This window comes from Cicer arietinum, chromosome 7 (genome assembly GCF_000331145.2).
Source record: "Cicer arietinum cultivar CDC Frontier isolate Library 1 chromosome 7, Cicar.CDCFrontier_v2.0, whole genome shotgun sequence".
Taxonomy (NCBI): Eukaryota; Viridiplantae; Streptophyta; class Magnoliopsida; order Fabales; family Fabaceae; genus Cicer; species Cicer arietinum.
In genome coordinates, this window is record NC_021166.2 from 45379742 (window position 1) to 45394637 (window position 14896).

The following is a 14896-nucleotide window of genomic DNA, read 5'->3' on the forward strand; positions in this document are numbered from 1 at the left end:
AAAGAATCGATTGGTAAATCGATTAGCTTATATAGTTTCAAGATTAAAGAAAAACAAGACTCGCGATAATCGATTGGCAAATCGATTACACATGTTTTATAACTTTAATAAATCGATTGGTAAATCGATTTAGTAGTTGTTTTTCTGAAACTATATAAACTGTCTTTCAATCTTTTTCTCTCAGAACCTTGATCATAACTTTCATAATTATGAAAACTCAAGATAACTTCAATAACAGATCACAATACACTTTGTTAACAATCTGATATTGCTTTTTCAGATCAAGATCAAAAGATTATCCATGATCATTGAGAGAGCTGAAAAAGTATTCTTGAGAGAAAAGACAATGTCCTCATGAACAATCATTGAATATCCAGATTCGTGAGAAGACACATTGATCAAGATTAAAGACTTCTTTTTGTACTTCTTTTAATTTGTCTGTAACAATACTTTGAAACGAAACGAAAGCTAGAAATCCAGCTTGAAACTGGTGGCTACTTTCTTGGGTGAGAGAGCTCAACAAGAAAGAGTCGCACTGTGATTCTGTGTTAGACTGCTGAGTGTCTACAAGGATCAGAGGGTGATCAATAGGAAAGAGATTATTAAGATAGATAGGTTTCGGGGATGAAACTGGACAATCTGTAATTGATTCTTTCTATTGGAGAAGAAAATCTGAAATCCGATTGGATTGTCAGGACTGGATGTAGGTTGTCTCGTTGACAAATGAACCAGGATAAATTCTTGGTGCAATCTTCTCTAACCCTTAACTCCTTTAATTTTCTATCTTGCAATATTTGTATGTGTGATTAATTTTAGATGTATGTTAAACATATTCTGTGTTAGGTAATATTGTTTAAACTGATAATTTGACTTGCATGAATCTTGGTTAATCTCCTATCAATCTACTTGCAATTGCTAATCTTGTATGCCGCAATTTAATTCCGCTGTGCGTATAATTCTGATTTAATTTCTTAAAAGAACTAATACATTCCGATTATTTCGATGTCATAATAACCAACATCCACTTCCTTCATTTAGATGGAAAGTTCAATTTAGTCATCACTCTCTAAATACTTCCATTGCGCAAAATCATATGGCTTTTCAAATTTGACTTTAGGTGTAGAAATAATTGTTGATGATATTATTTTAATAATAATAACAATAACAATAACAATAACAATAACAATAACAATAACAATAACAATAACAATAATAATAATAATAATAATAATAATAGCATGGCAACCGTTAAAAACAAGTTTCATGACTTAGTTGAAATGTCACGTCCTCACTTAATACACGTTCCTCAATTTCCTCATTTAATATCACACATTCCCCACTTAATATCACGTTTCTCACTTTTCCCACTTAATACACCCACAGTTTCTTCATTTAATTTAATATCACGTTACTCACTTACTAGTACGTTCTCCATTTTCCTCACTTAATATCCACTTAATACCACTTATCCATAAAAATGAATAAAACAAATGTCTTCCATTCAAAAACGTTTTGCGATATAGAAAAACGGTTTAGTTGAGAAGGAGAGGGAGACCATTTTGATAGAAAAGGCAACCACCAAAAGAGAAAAGGGAGAAGTAATTTTATTCCCGAATTTGTTAAATCAGTATCAGAAAAACATCGATTGCGCTTTCGTTAACCGTTGGATCCGGCTGATTTTTGGACAGAAGGTTCGCAACATTCAGATCCACGTTTTCAACGGTTGGATCGGTAAAACGAAGTTGAGAGAGGGAGAAATCGTGCTCGCACAACAACAGGTGTGAAATGAGTGAGACAAGAGTTTGTGAAACATAATTCTAAATACAACTTTAGTAACGGTAAGGGCATCACTCCATCCGCTTTCCTACTTGAATTATACGTGATATAAATGTATTGTGATGTTATGTATTGATTCTGTTTGTGTGTTATCTTCAAAATGAATATTAATAATGGTTGTGCTTTATATGCTCAAATTGTGGAAAATGAATGTTATATTATACGTTGTTATAATTGTTGTGTTTGACATGTTGTGGTTATTCAAGGTGATTATTGTGTCTAAACTAAGTTGGTTTAGGACAAGGTTGGATGATTTTGGGATGCTCTAGTTGAGTGATCTATATTGTTACTAACAAAAGTGTCTACATTCATGCATTCATAGTTGTGTGGTGCGTCCATAATTGGTTGGAGCCCAAAGTTGTGTGGTGCGTCCATAATTGGTTGGAGCCCACAGATCCTTGCGGGAATTTTGAGTTAGTGGTGTTGCTTGGAAGGACCCACGGAGCCCTTGCGGGGGAGGCGATATTCCGGAATCATGCATTGACATATAGTCTAACAAATAGATTGTGCATTTTGGTTGATTTGTATCTTTGGTGCGTTGTGACTTTTAACTGTTAAATGAAATATATGGTTTATTTATAACAACTATATATGCATGCATTTGCTCTGTATTTGTTATTTGGAGACGACTTTTACATTTGACAGGACGTCACATATAGTGTTACTTGAGTGAATAATGTCAAGCCAAGTACTCCTTAAGATTTAAAAACAAACCAAAATGAGAAGAAAAATGACTTATCTCGTTGTTGTTACTCCTTCAAAATCAATAATTAATTGTTACGTTAGTATTTTTTTCCTTCACCAAATTTGGGCTTAAATCCTCCAATTCTTTAAACCTTAACTCAAAATAGTTGAGCTATCGACCCCAAATAAAAATTCTTTTAGTACTTTTCTTTCTCATATCTTAGTATGTTAAGTCCCAAATGAAAATTCTTAGTACTTTTTTTCTCTTATTCATCATCTTCGTTTGAATAGAAACCTCAAAAATATCAAATTAAAGATTATTGCACCTTTTTTTCATTTATAAAGATGATAAATAAATAAATAAAATATTTTTTTATGTACGTAATAAAGAAAGAAAATAACGTAGATTCTATTTTTTTTTTTTTTATCGTCTTCGTTGTCTTCTAATTCAACGTAGAAATACTTTTACCTTGAAAATTGAGATTAAATAAATATTATCTTTTAGTTTGTTTGGTTTATTCCTTCATCTTCCGCCATTGGCATTTCATGGCAGTTTGACGTGTACAATGATGTCACACAATGAATAGTTGTGTTTATAAAAAACGATATTCATTGAATTGTCTTCTAAGGTAGCCCGAAAGTTAAACTAAATAAAATAATTAAAATAATTTGAAAATGTAATTTGCCAAATGAATATGAATCTGTGAAGGAACGATTCAATCGTTTTCATTTATTTAATTAATATTATTATTATTACTATTAGTATTACTATAATAATGAACGTACGAGAGAAGGTGTCTTATCAATTCAAATCCTCCAATTCCAAACACTATATTTTTCTCACTGAAAGGGACAAGTGAGAGTCTCCAACATGCCATTCTTAGCATCACGAATAATAGGCTCCTCGTGGTGCACTAAGGTTAACATCGATCTAGTGCTGTTTGCTGTAGTGTTCTCAACTATAAATTAATCATCATTCTGTCCATCTCAAAAAGTTTATCGTGTCATATTAATTGATATACAATTTGTTTTTATAATAATAAAATTTATTATCAGAAATTTATACACAAAATTTGAATTCAAAATCACAATATAATATTAAATTTAATAATATTAATATTTTATCAGTTGAGTTTAGACGACAAATAAAAATTTAAAATCAAATATTAAATTTATCTTTGAAATTACTTATTTAATGTCTATTTAGTTCATTAAATAATGGTCATATTTTATAAAAAAAAATAATATCTATTTCAAAAATATTGTTATTTTTGGTTTTGAAAGTAATTTTAATTATTTTTTTATCGATTCAACCCTTTATTTAATTTGATATATATACTCTTAAATTATTATTTTTTTGCGATATTTATGATAATGAGAATATGCCGATATTTATATGATTAATTTAGTAAAATTGTTATTTTGTTTTAAATTATTAACTTCTTAATTTGTATCAAATAATCTTATATGACATTACTGTGTGAAAAGAAAAACAAACTCACATAAATCTTTCTTAAAATTCAGTCATTTATTATTATAGTTTTTTTTATAAGACATTTGTTATTTTTGTTATTTTTGTTATATTTGTGAGATGAGAAAAAAACATTTAATACCAACTTCTCTGACATACATAAAGTATAAGACTTTATAAGATTAGTCCTAGTCATTTTTCATTCCATTGAGCTTCAAGCGTTTCTCAAAGAGCTGTATTTATCTTTGATAAATCTCATTCTGATTAATCTTTTTCTTTATGAATCATATAAAGTGATAAAATTATATAGAAAAAAAAAGGGGAAGAAGTGAAATTCTGTTAGAAGCATGGAGGAAGATCATATGAAAGAGCCATTACTGGAGAAGCAGTACTTTAAGGATTGCCCTGGTTGTAAAGTGGAACAAGCCAAAGAACTTAATCAAGGAGTATCCATTACAAATCTTTTGATTATTTGGATGGTCGTCTTATGTGCTAGTAAGCATTCAACTTCTTATTTTTTATTTCTTCACAAATTTAATGTTGCAATTTTGTTCTTTCAAACTTTTTGTTTATGGGATTTTGAGTGCCAAGTTTGATGATGCTATTCTTCTAAGTTCTGTGTAGTGTTGATATTTTTGTTTTCTTAATTTGTGATGTCAATGGCATTAGCACGGAGATTTTATATGAAAGACGTGTCTGGTATCAACATGAACATAATATTGATATATGTGATTATATTTTATTATTTTTATAACTAAATTATTAATGTCGTTTATATGTAAGTGTCATGTCAGTTCTTCGTATTCATGTCTATTAATAAACAATATTGTCGTGTTTATGCTTTTAGAAGTGAGGATCATTTAACTCTGCCATTTTATATGTACCTTTATATTTTTACACTTGTTGCTAAAACAACTCAAATTCAAAATTTGTGTCTAACTTCAAAACAAAAATTACCATTTTTTGATTCACGACATATTAACTCAGCTGGTTGAAAATATATATAATATTCTAATCTCTCTCTTTCTTGAATGAAATTGTGTGTATCTTTCATGCCTCCTATATATGTGGTGTGGGAATATTAAAGTTAAATGTTTTGTGTGATTTTCAATCTGATATTTTGAAATGAAAATCAATTCTTGATTATATTTATTAACTAGCTTATTCTTTCTGTTTTGTTGTTGTCGTCATTTTCAGCACTACCTGCAATATCTCTCTTTCCATTCCTTTATTTCATGGTGAGTTTATGATTTATCTATATTTTTAGAATTACTTTATACCTCCCACTAGGGTGGATATGATCAAACCCATCCCGTGAATCTCTTGCTCATAAAAAACGAGTTGAGTTTGATCGGAGTCCTAAAAAAATAACTATATATACACCAATCCAAAAGTAAATTGCTTAACTTGACATTAAAAAACGAACAACTTCATATGTCCCTCAAAGTTTTCTATATATACTCTAAGAGTTCATAATAACATAGTAGAGAATAATTATTGTGTGGACAAAAGAATTTGGACACACACATAAAAGAAAATAGTAGAAAAATAATAATTAAATAATATATAGTTTTAAAATAATTAAAAGAAATATAATTTTTTGTGTGTGACCAAATATTGTATCCAAATTCTTGTGTCTATACAAAAAAATTTGTTGATATTTAAAAGATAAGAAATTTCAAGTAGTGAAATGGTTAGAAGTAATCCATTTCCAAACAACTATCTGCAAGAAATGTTTATTAATGTTTAAGACATAAGAAATTTCAAGTAGTGAAATAGTTAGAAGTAATTCATTTTCAAACAACTATCTTTAGTATTCTTCATCTTTATTTTATTTTGATTATCATATGTGTTTTTTTAATTATAAAAAGAAAACAAAATGGTAGCATATTCAATAACTTAGGAAAATACCCACCTCCTATATATGGTCTTCAACAATAATGACAACATATGAACAATATTATTGAAATATTTATGGACTAAGAATGTGTCACACTTTGAATGAGTATGACTTTGTTGCATTTTATAATGTCTTGATCTATTTGTAAGTGACTAGAATCAAATGCAAGAGGGTAGTTGAAAATCAACAGGTAAATCTTTATGTGTGATAAATAATGCATTGAAGATATTGAGTGAATTGTTCTTTTTTATGAGTTATTGAAATGAAAAATTTGATAAGTGATGAAAGTCTTTAACTATATTGATTAGAGTTAAAATTGTTAAATGTATGAAATAATTGTATTTGAATGTGCAAGTGAAAGAGTTTGTTTTATATTTGGTAAAACAAAATATAATGGAAGCCAAACATGAAAGAAGTAGTGTGATTTTAAAGCACATTGATTAGAGTTAAAATTGCTAAATGTATGAAATAATTGTATTTGAATGAGAAGTGAAATAGTTTGCTTTGTATTTGGTGAAACAAAATATAATGGAATCAAAACATGAAAGAAATAATGTGATTTTAGAGGTGCCACTTCAGAATTTTTGTGAGTTGACAAATTTTAGAATATGTGACGTACATATAGATGAATTATCGTTGTTATAAATTGGGGCCCTCTTTTAATATATTATAATAGATAGTTTTGTATTTTGTAAGACAATGTTATGAGTTAATTTATGCTTAATTTTTTTCTAAAAAATTGTTTAAAGATTATTTTGGCAGCTCGTCTAAGAACTAACTGGATCTCATCTTGATATCATCTTGTTCTTGATAAATCTACAATTCATTGGAATTGGTTGGGTTAATGGATGAATCATGGTCTAAAAATGGATCTGATTAAATGTTGGGACCGAGCAATGGAGATACCAAATCTGACCTAACCCGTCCTTTGTATACTCTTTCCAAAACATGCATGTTCGATTGTAAACTTGATTTGGTCCATTAGACTAATCAAGTGTTAGGCCCCATTAGTTAATTGGTGGCTTGTCCAAAGTTCTAAATAAGTGTTAAAGTATATGAGTAGTATAGATGAATTGTATAAAATCTTGGTAGTTGAGAGAAGTGTACTCTTGAAGAGTGTAGAATACTTTCATGAATTGTGTAAAACTATCCATTGGAGCCTATAAATAGGAGATAAGTTGTCATTTGTAAATTAAGTCAAGCAAACCCAACAATAAAATGTGTTCTTCTCTCAAATATTCCTTTCCTCTTCAACTCTTCTCAAAATTTCACCATAATCTTATTCTTTTCCAAAAAAGTGGTATCAAAGTTTAGGGTCAAATAAGAAATCCTTTTATTGTCATGGCAAGTAATGGAATGGGGTCCTTCCAAGTTTCACTTCTAAAGGGAAATACCTATGATAATTGGAGTATCAAAATAAAGGCTCTACTTGGAGCACATGATGTTTGGGAAATTGTTGGAAAATGTTACAAGGAATTGCAAGATGGGAATTTCCTAACTCAAAGACTCATTTTGAAAACTTCAAAAAATAGAGATAAGAAAGCTCTCTTCTTCATCTACCAAGCATTGGAAGAAAATGAGTTTGAAAAAATTTCAAATGCAACATTCTCTAACGAGGCATAAGAGAAGTTTCTAACCTCTTGCAAATGAGAAGATAAAGTAAACTCTAAAAGGTGAGTTTGAATCCTTGCATATAAAAGAGTTAGATTATATTTCTAAATGTTTTTCAATAGTTATGGAAATTTCAAATCAATTAAAAAGAAATGGAGAAAAGTTAGTAGATGTGAGGATTATTGAAAATATAATTACCCATTTGATCCCAAATTTGAGCATATTGTTGACAATTGAGGAAACCAAATATTTGGAGATTGTGACTATAGAACAACTTCAAAGATCATTGTAAGCCTATAAAGAAAAGCACAACAAAAAGCAATAGATCAATGAGAAACTCTTCAAGATGCAACTACAAGAGAGGAAAAGAAATTCATAGAAATGAGAGATGTCAACAAAGTCGGGGTAGAGATTTTCTTGTTTTTAGAGATTTAGTGTTTGATTTTTCTGATTTAAGATAGTGTATGGAAAAGATAAATGGCAGAAAAATAAAGAACACATCAGTTTATCCTGATTCCCCTTATAACCAATGGTACATCCAGTCCTCTTGCACACCACAAGAGATTTTCTACTATTGTTAGAATAAATACAAGTCCCACCTTAAGACATTTGTTACAAACTCCTAACAATCATCCTAAGATAGCACACCACTATCTTAGTTTACAAAACTTGAAGAAAGAACGCCACTTTCCTCAATTTACAACAATTGAAGAAAGTACACCACTTTCCTCAATTTACAACACTTTAATGGTTTAGCAATATTGATTTTGACTTAGATCAATATGATATAACATTTGATGTACAATGATAACAATCCAATATAATTTCAAGTACACTAGAGAAATTTTCTCAATGATATCAAAATGTAAAATCTGTACTTGAAATATAAAAGTGAAACTTTGAATAAATCAAAATATTTTAGAAAGTTTGTTCAAAGTTTGTTCAAGGTTTGGTTGTAGGATTGGTTTTTATTAAACTGATGTTATGGGGTATTTATACTCTATAGACATCACTTCAGACCAGTGGCCTTCGTTCCTAGAGGTTTGATGAAGAAATGCAATGATCCGGAACCATTTCAGAATTGAAAAATTGCATTGTTTCTAGTTGTATTCGACTACAACTTGTGTATAGTCGAATACACATCCTTTTAACGTTTAGTTTTATTTGAATTTTGAAGCTTGTATTTGAATACACATTCTTGTATTTGAATACAAATGTTTGAATTTGGCCACTGACTTGGGTTTGTATTCGGCTACACTAGGTTGTAGTCGAATACAAATGTGCAGTTTTAGTTACTGACTTAGCACTCGTATTCGAATATACTGTCTTGTATTCGAATACAGATGTTCAGTTTTAGCTACTGATTTAGCACTCATATTCGATTACACCATCTCGTAGTCGAATACAGATTTTCAATTTTAGCTACTGACTTGTCTGTATTCGGCTACAACATGTTGTATTCGAATACAACAATATTGTATTTTGCCAAAAATATTATTTTCAAACATTATTTATATATTTTGACACTTTGAAAATCCTTTTGATGCATATGCTAAAATGAAAGATTCCCATGCGCATTTGAAATATACGAATATTAGATTGCATCATGTATCTTTACATTATAAAACTTCTAGCATATTTGACTATAGTTGTCTTTGATGTTTTACTTCTTTTTGAGCTTGCAACTTGATCACTTTCTTTGGTCTTTGTCTTCATCAAAAACATGTATTTTACAATTTTAAACTTGATTTGCTCCATTGGGCTAATCAAGTGTAATGGCCAATTAGTTAATGGTGGCTTGTCCAAAGAAATTTCTAGAGAAATGTAGAAGTAAATAAGTAAATGAGTAGTAGAGATGAATTGTAATTAATGTGAATGTGTTCAATAATGTCCAATTTGAATGAAATTTGACATTCCAAATTGACCAATTTAACAAATTTCAATTTAAGCATGCAAACAATTATTTACAGCTAAAATGATTTGTATAAAATTGTAGTAAAAAAATGCAAAATCTCTCCGGTTAACAATCCAATCTTCCATGTGGCATTAATTAGAAGGTTTTCTTCACAATACCAATTACCCTTTATTGATTTTCCTCATCATACAGTTATTATTTCCTCTCAACAATGTAATTTTGCAATGTGAATAGTAATTACAAACTATTGGATGTTCTAATGTCAATTTCTATGTTCTTACTTCTTTTCTTTATGTTTTCTCATTTCTTGTGAAATTCTAAAAAATTGACATACTTGATTATTATTCCACTTTATACTGATTGATGAACGCAATACAATCTTAAAATTGCAACATTCATTTTCAGGTAAGAGATTTCAATGTTGCAAAAGAAGAGGCTGATATTAGTTATTACGCGGATTATGTCGGTAAGATTATTTTCAATATTTGTTAAGTGTATATATTATGATTGTTATAAGTTATTCATTAATGAAGATTGAAAATGTTATAGGATCTTCATTCATGCTTGGAAGATCTTTGACAGCAGTATTATGGGGAATGATTTCCGATCGTTATGGTCGAAAACCTGTTATAATTATAGGGATCGTCGCAGTGTAAGTGTCAAACAATTGAACAAATTCTTTCTTTATGTTATATTATGTAGTTTCTCTCATAACGATTGTTGTTTAATTGATTTTAGTGTAATATTCAACACACTATTCGGTCTTAGTACGAGTTTTTGGATGGCTATTACAACGAGATTTCTTCTTGGAAGTTTAAACGGTGTGCTTGGACCAGTAAAGGTATGAGTAAGAGTTTTTTATTACATCTGATTAGTGATTACTATTGCTCATCTCATTCAAACTTCAATTAGCATATGTATTTCACAAACTTCTATATTTAACAGGCCTATGCTACTGAACTTTTTCGAGAAGAGCATCAAGCTATAGGACTTTCTACTGTAAGTGTCCCAAATAATTTTTTACTTTCAGTTTTTAATACTGTATTTCCATGATAATAATATCAATGTATGATATGCTTTCAGGTTAGTGTAGCTTGGGGCATAGGTTTAATCATTGGTCCTGCATTGGGTGGATATTTGTCTCAGGTACTATTTTTATTCTTTTAATTTACTTTTTATTGTTAAAATACAATTTTCAAATATACTTGAATTTGGTACATGAATATAAGATGCAACTTGTTTACTAAAAGTGGTCTTGCTACTAAAATCAATTCAGATTCATCCTTTGTTGTTTTGATTATCTAAGCTTCGATTCATAGATAAGATTCAGGAATTCAAATCTAATACTTCTTCATTGAGTTTCTTTTTTTTTTTTTTTGCAACTTGAGATTTTCTTGTGTTTTTGTTATATGTATGCAGGTATTGGGGAATTCATGTGCACATTTTTTCATTTATTTTTCTGATACTTTGTAAACTTTCTTGTTACAGCCAGCACAAAAATACCCAAAAATATTTCCAAAGTATTCTTTTTGTGATAAGTAAGTGAATTTATTTTTGCTCCCATCTTGTGTTTTGTTAGTTTATCAATTAATGATTAGTTTAAACAAATCATTATGCAGGTTTCCCTATTTCTTGCCCTGCTTTATTATATCAGGATTTGCCCTTACAGTAGCAATTGCATGCATCTGGATTCCGGTATGTATTTTTGATTTTACCTTTTTCAAATTTCAAAATGTAGAAGAATTTCTATGTAATATTTTTAGCCCAGCTTTGCTTTGCCTACACTATTTATATAGTCTTCTATGTCTCACTCATTAATATAATTTTTTGAACTATCTACAGGAAACACTGCACAATCATAATGATAGCAATAAGTCAAAAGATGATGTCGAAGCTTTAGAAAACGAAACCGACAAGGTCGAAAAACAAAGGACAGTCCAACACAATGAAAACCTATTTATGAATTGGCCCTTGATGTCATCTATCATTGCTTATAGTATTTTTGCACTTCATGATATTGCTTATCAAGAGGTATATTTCTGACTAATGATTTTATGTGCATCATCATTGTTGAACTCTTGAGTTAATTTTGAAACTGTTACCAATTTATATTTTTATGTCACAAAAATAAGTTACCGTGACTATATTATATTTTTCATATAAACCAAGATAAATTTCATGTGAACTTCGAAGAAAATCGATAAACTCTTGATTTTACTAATGACTTTAAAAATCTATAATTTAGCCTTGAAATGCAAATAGTTTTAGTATCATTTTGATTTGGTTTAATTATTATTTATGTGCTACAACATACGAATTTGACAACCTTAATTTAAATCTCATTCAATATAAGTGATAAAATATACTAATCTTGTTTTCTTTAGGTTTTCTCATTATGGAGTGTCAGTCCTCTAGGGTTAGGGGGTTTGAACTTTACAACTGATGATGTTGGTAATGTTCTTTCAATTTCAGGTGCATCTTTGGAACCTATAATAAATAGAGTTAAATATATTTTTAGTCATATAAAATTTCAACATTTCAATTGTAGTTCTTGTAAAATAAAAATACAATTTTTAGTTTCTACCAAATTATCATGCATGTAGTTTTAGTCTTCTATATTAAGGCACATATATTTTTAATAAATTTTTTCATGGATGTTTATGAAATTTTAAAAAGTTTCTCCACAAAAAAATGAATTCAAAATTCAATTTCTAGGTCTATATTTTAATATTTAATTCATCTAAAGTTAAAAAATTCTCAATTTTTGGAGTGGCTCTTTTTATAGTGTTCTAAAAATTATTGCAGGAAATCATTTCAAATTTTTTAAAGTTAAAGAATAATTAAACATATTTCATTTCAGTATGTACAAAAAGTAATTGCTGACTAATTTTGTAGAAACTAAAAGATGTACTTTTATTTTATAAGGACTAAATTAAAAAATAGAAATTTTATAGAGATTAAAAATATATTTAACTTTAAAAAATATTTATTATTGTTGGACATATGTGTTACTATTATAAAATAGATATTTTATATAATTACTAGGAATTAAAGATGTTGTACAATTTTACACTTACCCCACACTTATTTTTCTGCATCACCCCACCTTTATATAATAACTTTGAAACTAATAGTGTGATATGAAAAAATTGTAGCCTTTAATTGAATGTTAGTGTAATATTGTTACACACCAAAAATATATGACTATTAAGCTCTAATTATAACTTGAGGAATTATTAGGAGTAGTACTTGTCATCTACAACCTTGCCGTATATCCATATGTGGAAAAAACTTGTGGACCTATTGGCATTGCACGCATCACAGGGGTCAGTTTTCATTTTTTTTAATCATTAAATGTCAAAATATTAGTTGTTATGTTACTTTTTAACTTATATCGAAATTGCTTCCTACTATTGTTTTGTATGCAGATTTGTTCCATACCACTATTGCAAAGTTACCCCTTCATAGCAATGTTGTCAGGCATAACTTTATACATAGTCATTAGTATTGCTTCCATACTGAAGAATATTATTGCTGTAAGTGTCTCCTCTATATTTGTTTAACCATTTATAAATAATATTGAGTGTTTAAAATTATATTCACTTGACTAAAGTTTGAAAAGATTATCTGTAATACAAATTTTCTTGATTGTTTTCATTTTGATGGACTTAGGTGACGATTACAACAGGTTTGTTCCTGATTCAAAACCGAGTAGTGGCAAGTGTATTCATTATCTTTTGTTTCATAAAAAATATAAACTGTATTAATTTTTTATGAATCTGACATGTTGATTTGGAAAACAGGAACAACACCAAAGAGGGGCAGCTAACGGAATTTCTATGACAGTTATGTCTCTATTCAAAGCTATTGGCCCTGCTACTGGTGGTACCATGTGAGTGTTCTTCCAATTTCTTCAGCTTTTGTTTTAGTTACTTGCCAATAGAGCAGTCAACTAAGTCTCTTTAAAAAAATTTATATTAAATCTCTAATATTAGACAATTTGTTGAAATAATTTTTTAAAATTTCAGTTCATTATTTTATTATCTTTGTAGATTTAAATAAGAGGCTCATGGATATAATGTTTTGTTAATCTAGAATTTTTTTTAAATAACAAAAAAAATTAAAATATTTTTAAAATTAAATTTTTTTCTTGAATAAAAAAATTTCGAAAAGAATAAAAAAATTTTATAAATTATTCTTTATTGAAAAAAATCGAAATATTTTTATAAAAAGCTGTAAGAAAAAAAATCCGAATGTGAAATACTGGGCCCGTCGACGCCACTTTGTGCACAAAATTATAATTATATTTAATTTGTAATATGGATTATCTGATTAATCTGTGAATAAAAATACGTGCCATATAGTAGAAGTTTTGGTCCACGTGCTTTCTTACTACAATTATGATATATTAAAATTCATTATGATCTTTTCTTTTTTCTTATGATTTTGGTCAATGCAGATTAACATGGTCACAAAAACGTATGGATGCTTCTTTCCTCCCAGGTATGGTGCTCAGCAATTTTTTTTTTTGTCAACAATACTCAACTTTAAATGGTCAACATTTATCTAGTTTTAAATGTCAATTTCTTTCTTTTCACCTCAGGTGTCCATTATTAGGAAATCTACATCAGTTTGATATTTTGCAATGTATTACTAATTGACAACTTACTATTGTGCATTTAACTACAGGCACTCAAATGGTGTTTTTTTTCTTAAATTTGGTTGAGGGACTTGGAATACTTTTGATGTTCAAACCATTCCTTATTGAAAAGAAGAAAACACACCCAGATCAGTTACATTGATATGAACCAAGGAAGTTATTATGCTTCTCTTATTAGAATCATGATTCTCATGTTGAAAGAGACTTCACAAATTCGCCTTAAATATTTATTTCATTTAAGTTTATGGAAATATATAATACAAGCATTTTAATTGTGATTATTGTTGCATATAATTGGATTTGGTTATAGCTAGTTATAAGTTGTTTACTATTAATTATGAAGTAGTTAAGATTTGTTTGTTAAGTTATGATCTTCATATGAAGTATTTTATATATATTTTAATCAACTTTACTTCATTTTTCTTTGTTTGAATAATTCTTTCTCACTCTATCAAGTCCAAATAACCAATTTCTCTCTCTCTCTCTCTCTCTTAGTTGGGCATTACAATGGTTTTCAACATAGTACTAGAGAGTAATAACATCCACCATAAATTCTCTACCGCGTTATTTTTTTTAATTTTTCTCCCTTTTACCGTTTTCTTTATTTTAGAATTACCGATCAGTTGTCTTTCTTTTTTTTTTTCAGTTTGATCTCTTCCACAAAAGATTTTGCTATGTGTTCAATTGCTTCCTACTATTCATCGGAATGGTGGTCCCTTTCTTTTTTTGCAATGTGACATTGGATGGACTTCATTCGTGGCTTTTGATGATTTATGATTTCAACCTCACAACTGTTTTATTGTAATTCGTCTCTTTTTT

General features: G+C 28.8%; 1 protein-coding gene across 2 annotated transcripts; it reads left to right on the forward strand.

Annotated features, from left to right (window-relative positions):
- The first annotated feature begins 4058 nt into the window (after nt 1-4058).
- Nucleotides 4059-14494, forward strand: LOC101508128 (protein ZINC INDUCED FACILITATOR-LIKE 1-like). Of its 2 annotated transcripts, XM_004516495.4 has the most exons (17): nt 4059-4486; nt 5189-5229; nt 9823-9883; nt 9967-10069; nt 10156-10258; nt 10363-10416; nt 10501-10563; nt 10906-10955; nt 11037-11112; nt 11260-11448; nt 11802-11889; nt 12658-12743; nt 12846-12953; nt 13090-13134; nt 13221-13309; nt 13877-13920; nt 14107-14494. In XM_004516495.4, the coding sequence occupies exons 1-17, from the start codon at nt 4339-4341 to the stop codon at nt 14217-14219; spliced, it is 1461 nt and encodes a 486-aa protein (XP_004516552.1). In that variant the 5' UTR covers nt 4059-4338; the 3' UTR covers nt 14220-14494. The 2 variants fall into 2 exon arrangements, with proteins under 2 accessions (XP_004516552.1, XP_027187008.1); XM_027331207.2 differs by lacking the exon at nt 5189-5229 and having other exon boundaries at nt 4352-4486.
- Nucleotides 14495-14896: the final 402 nt, after the last annotated feature.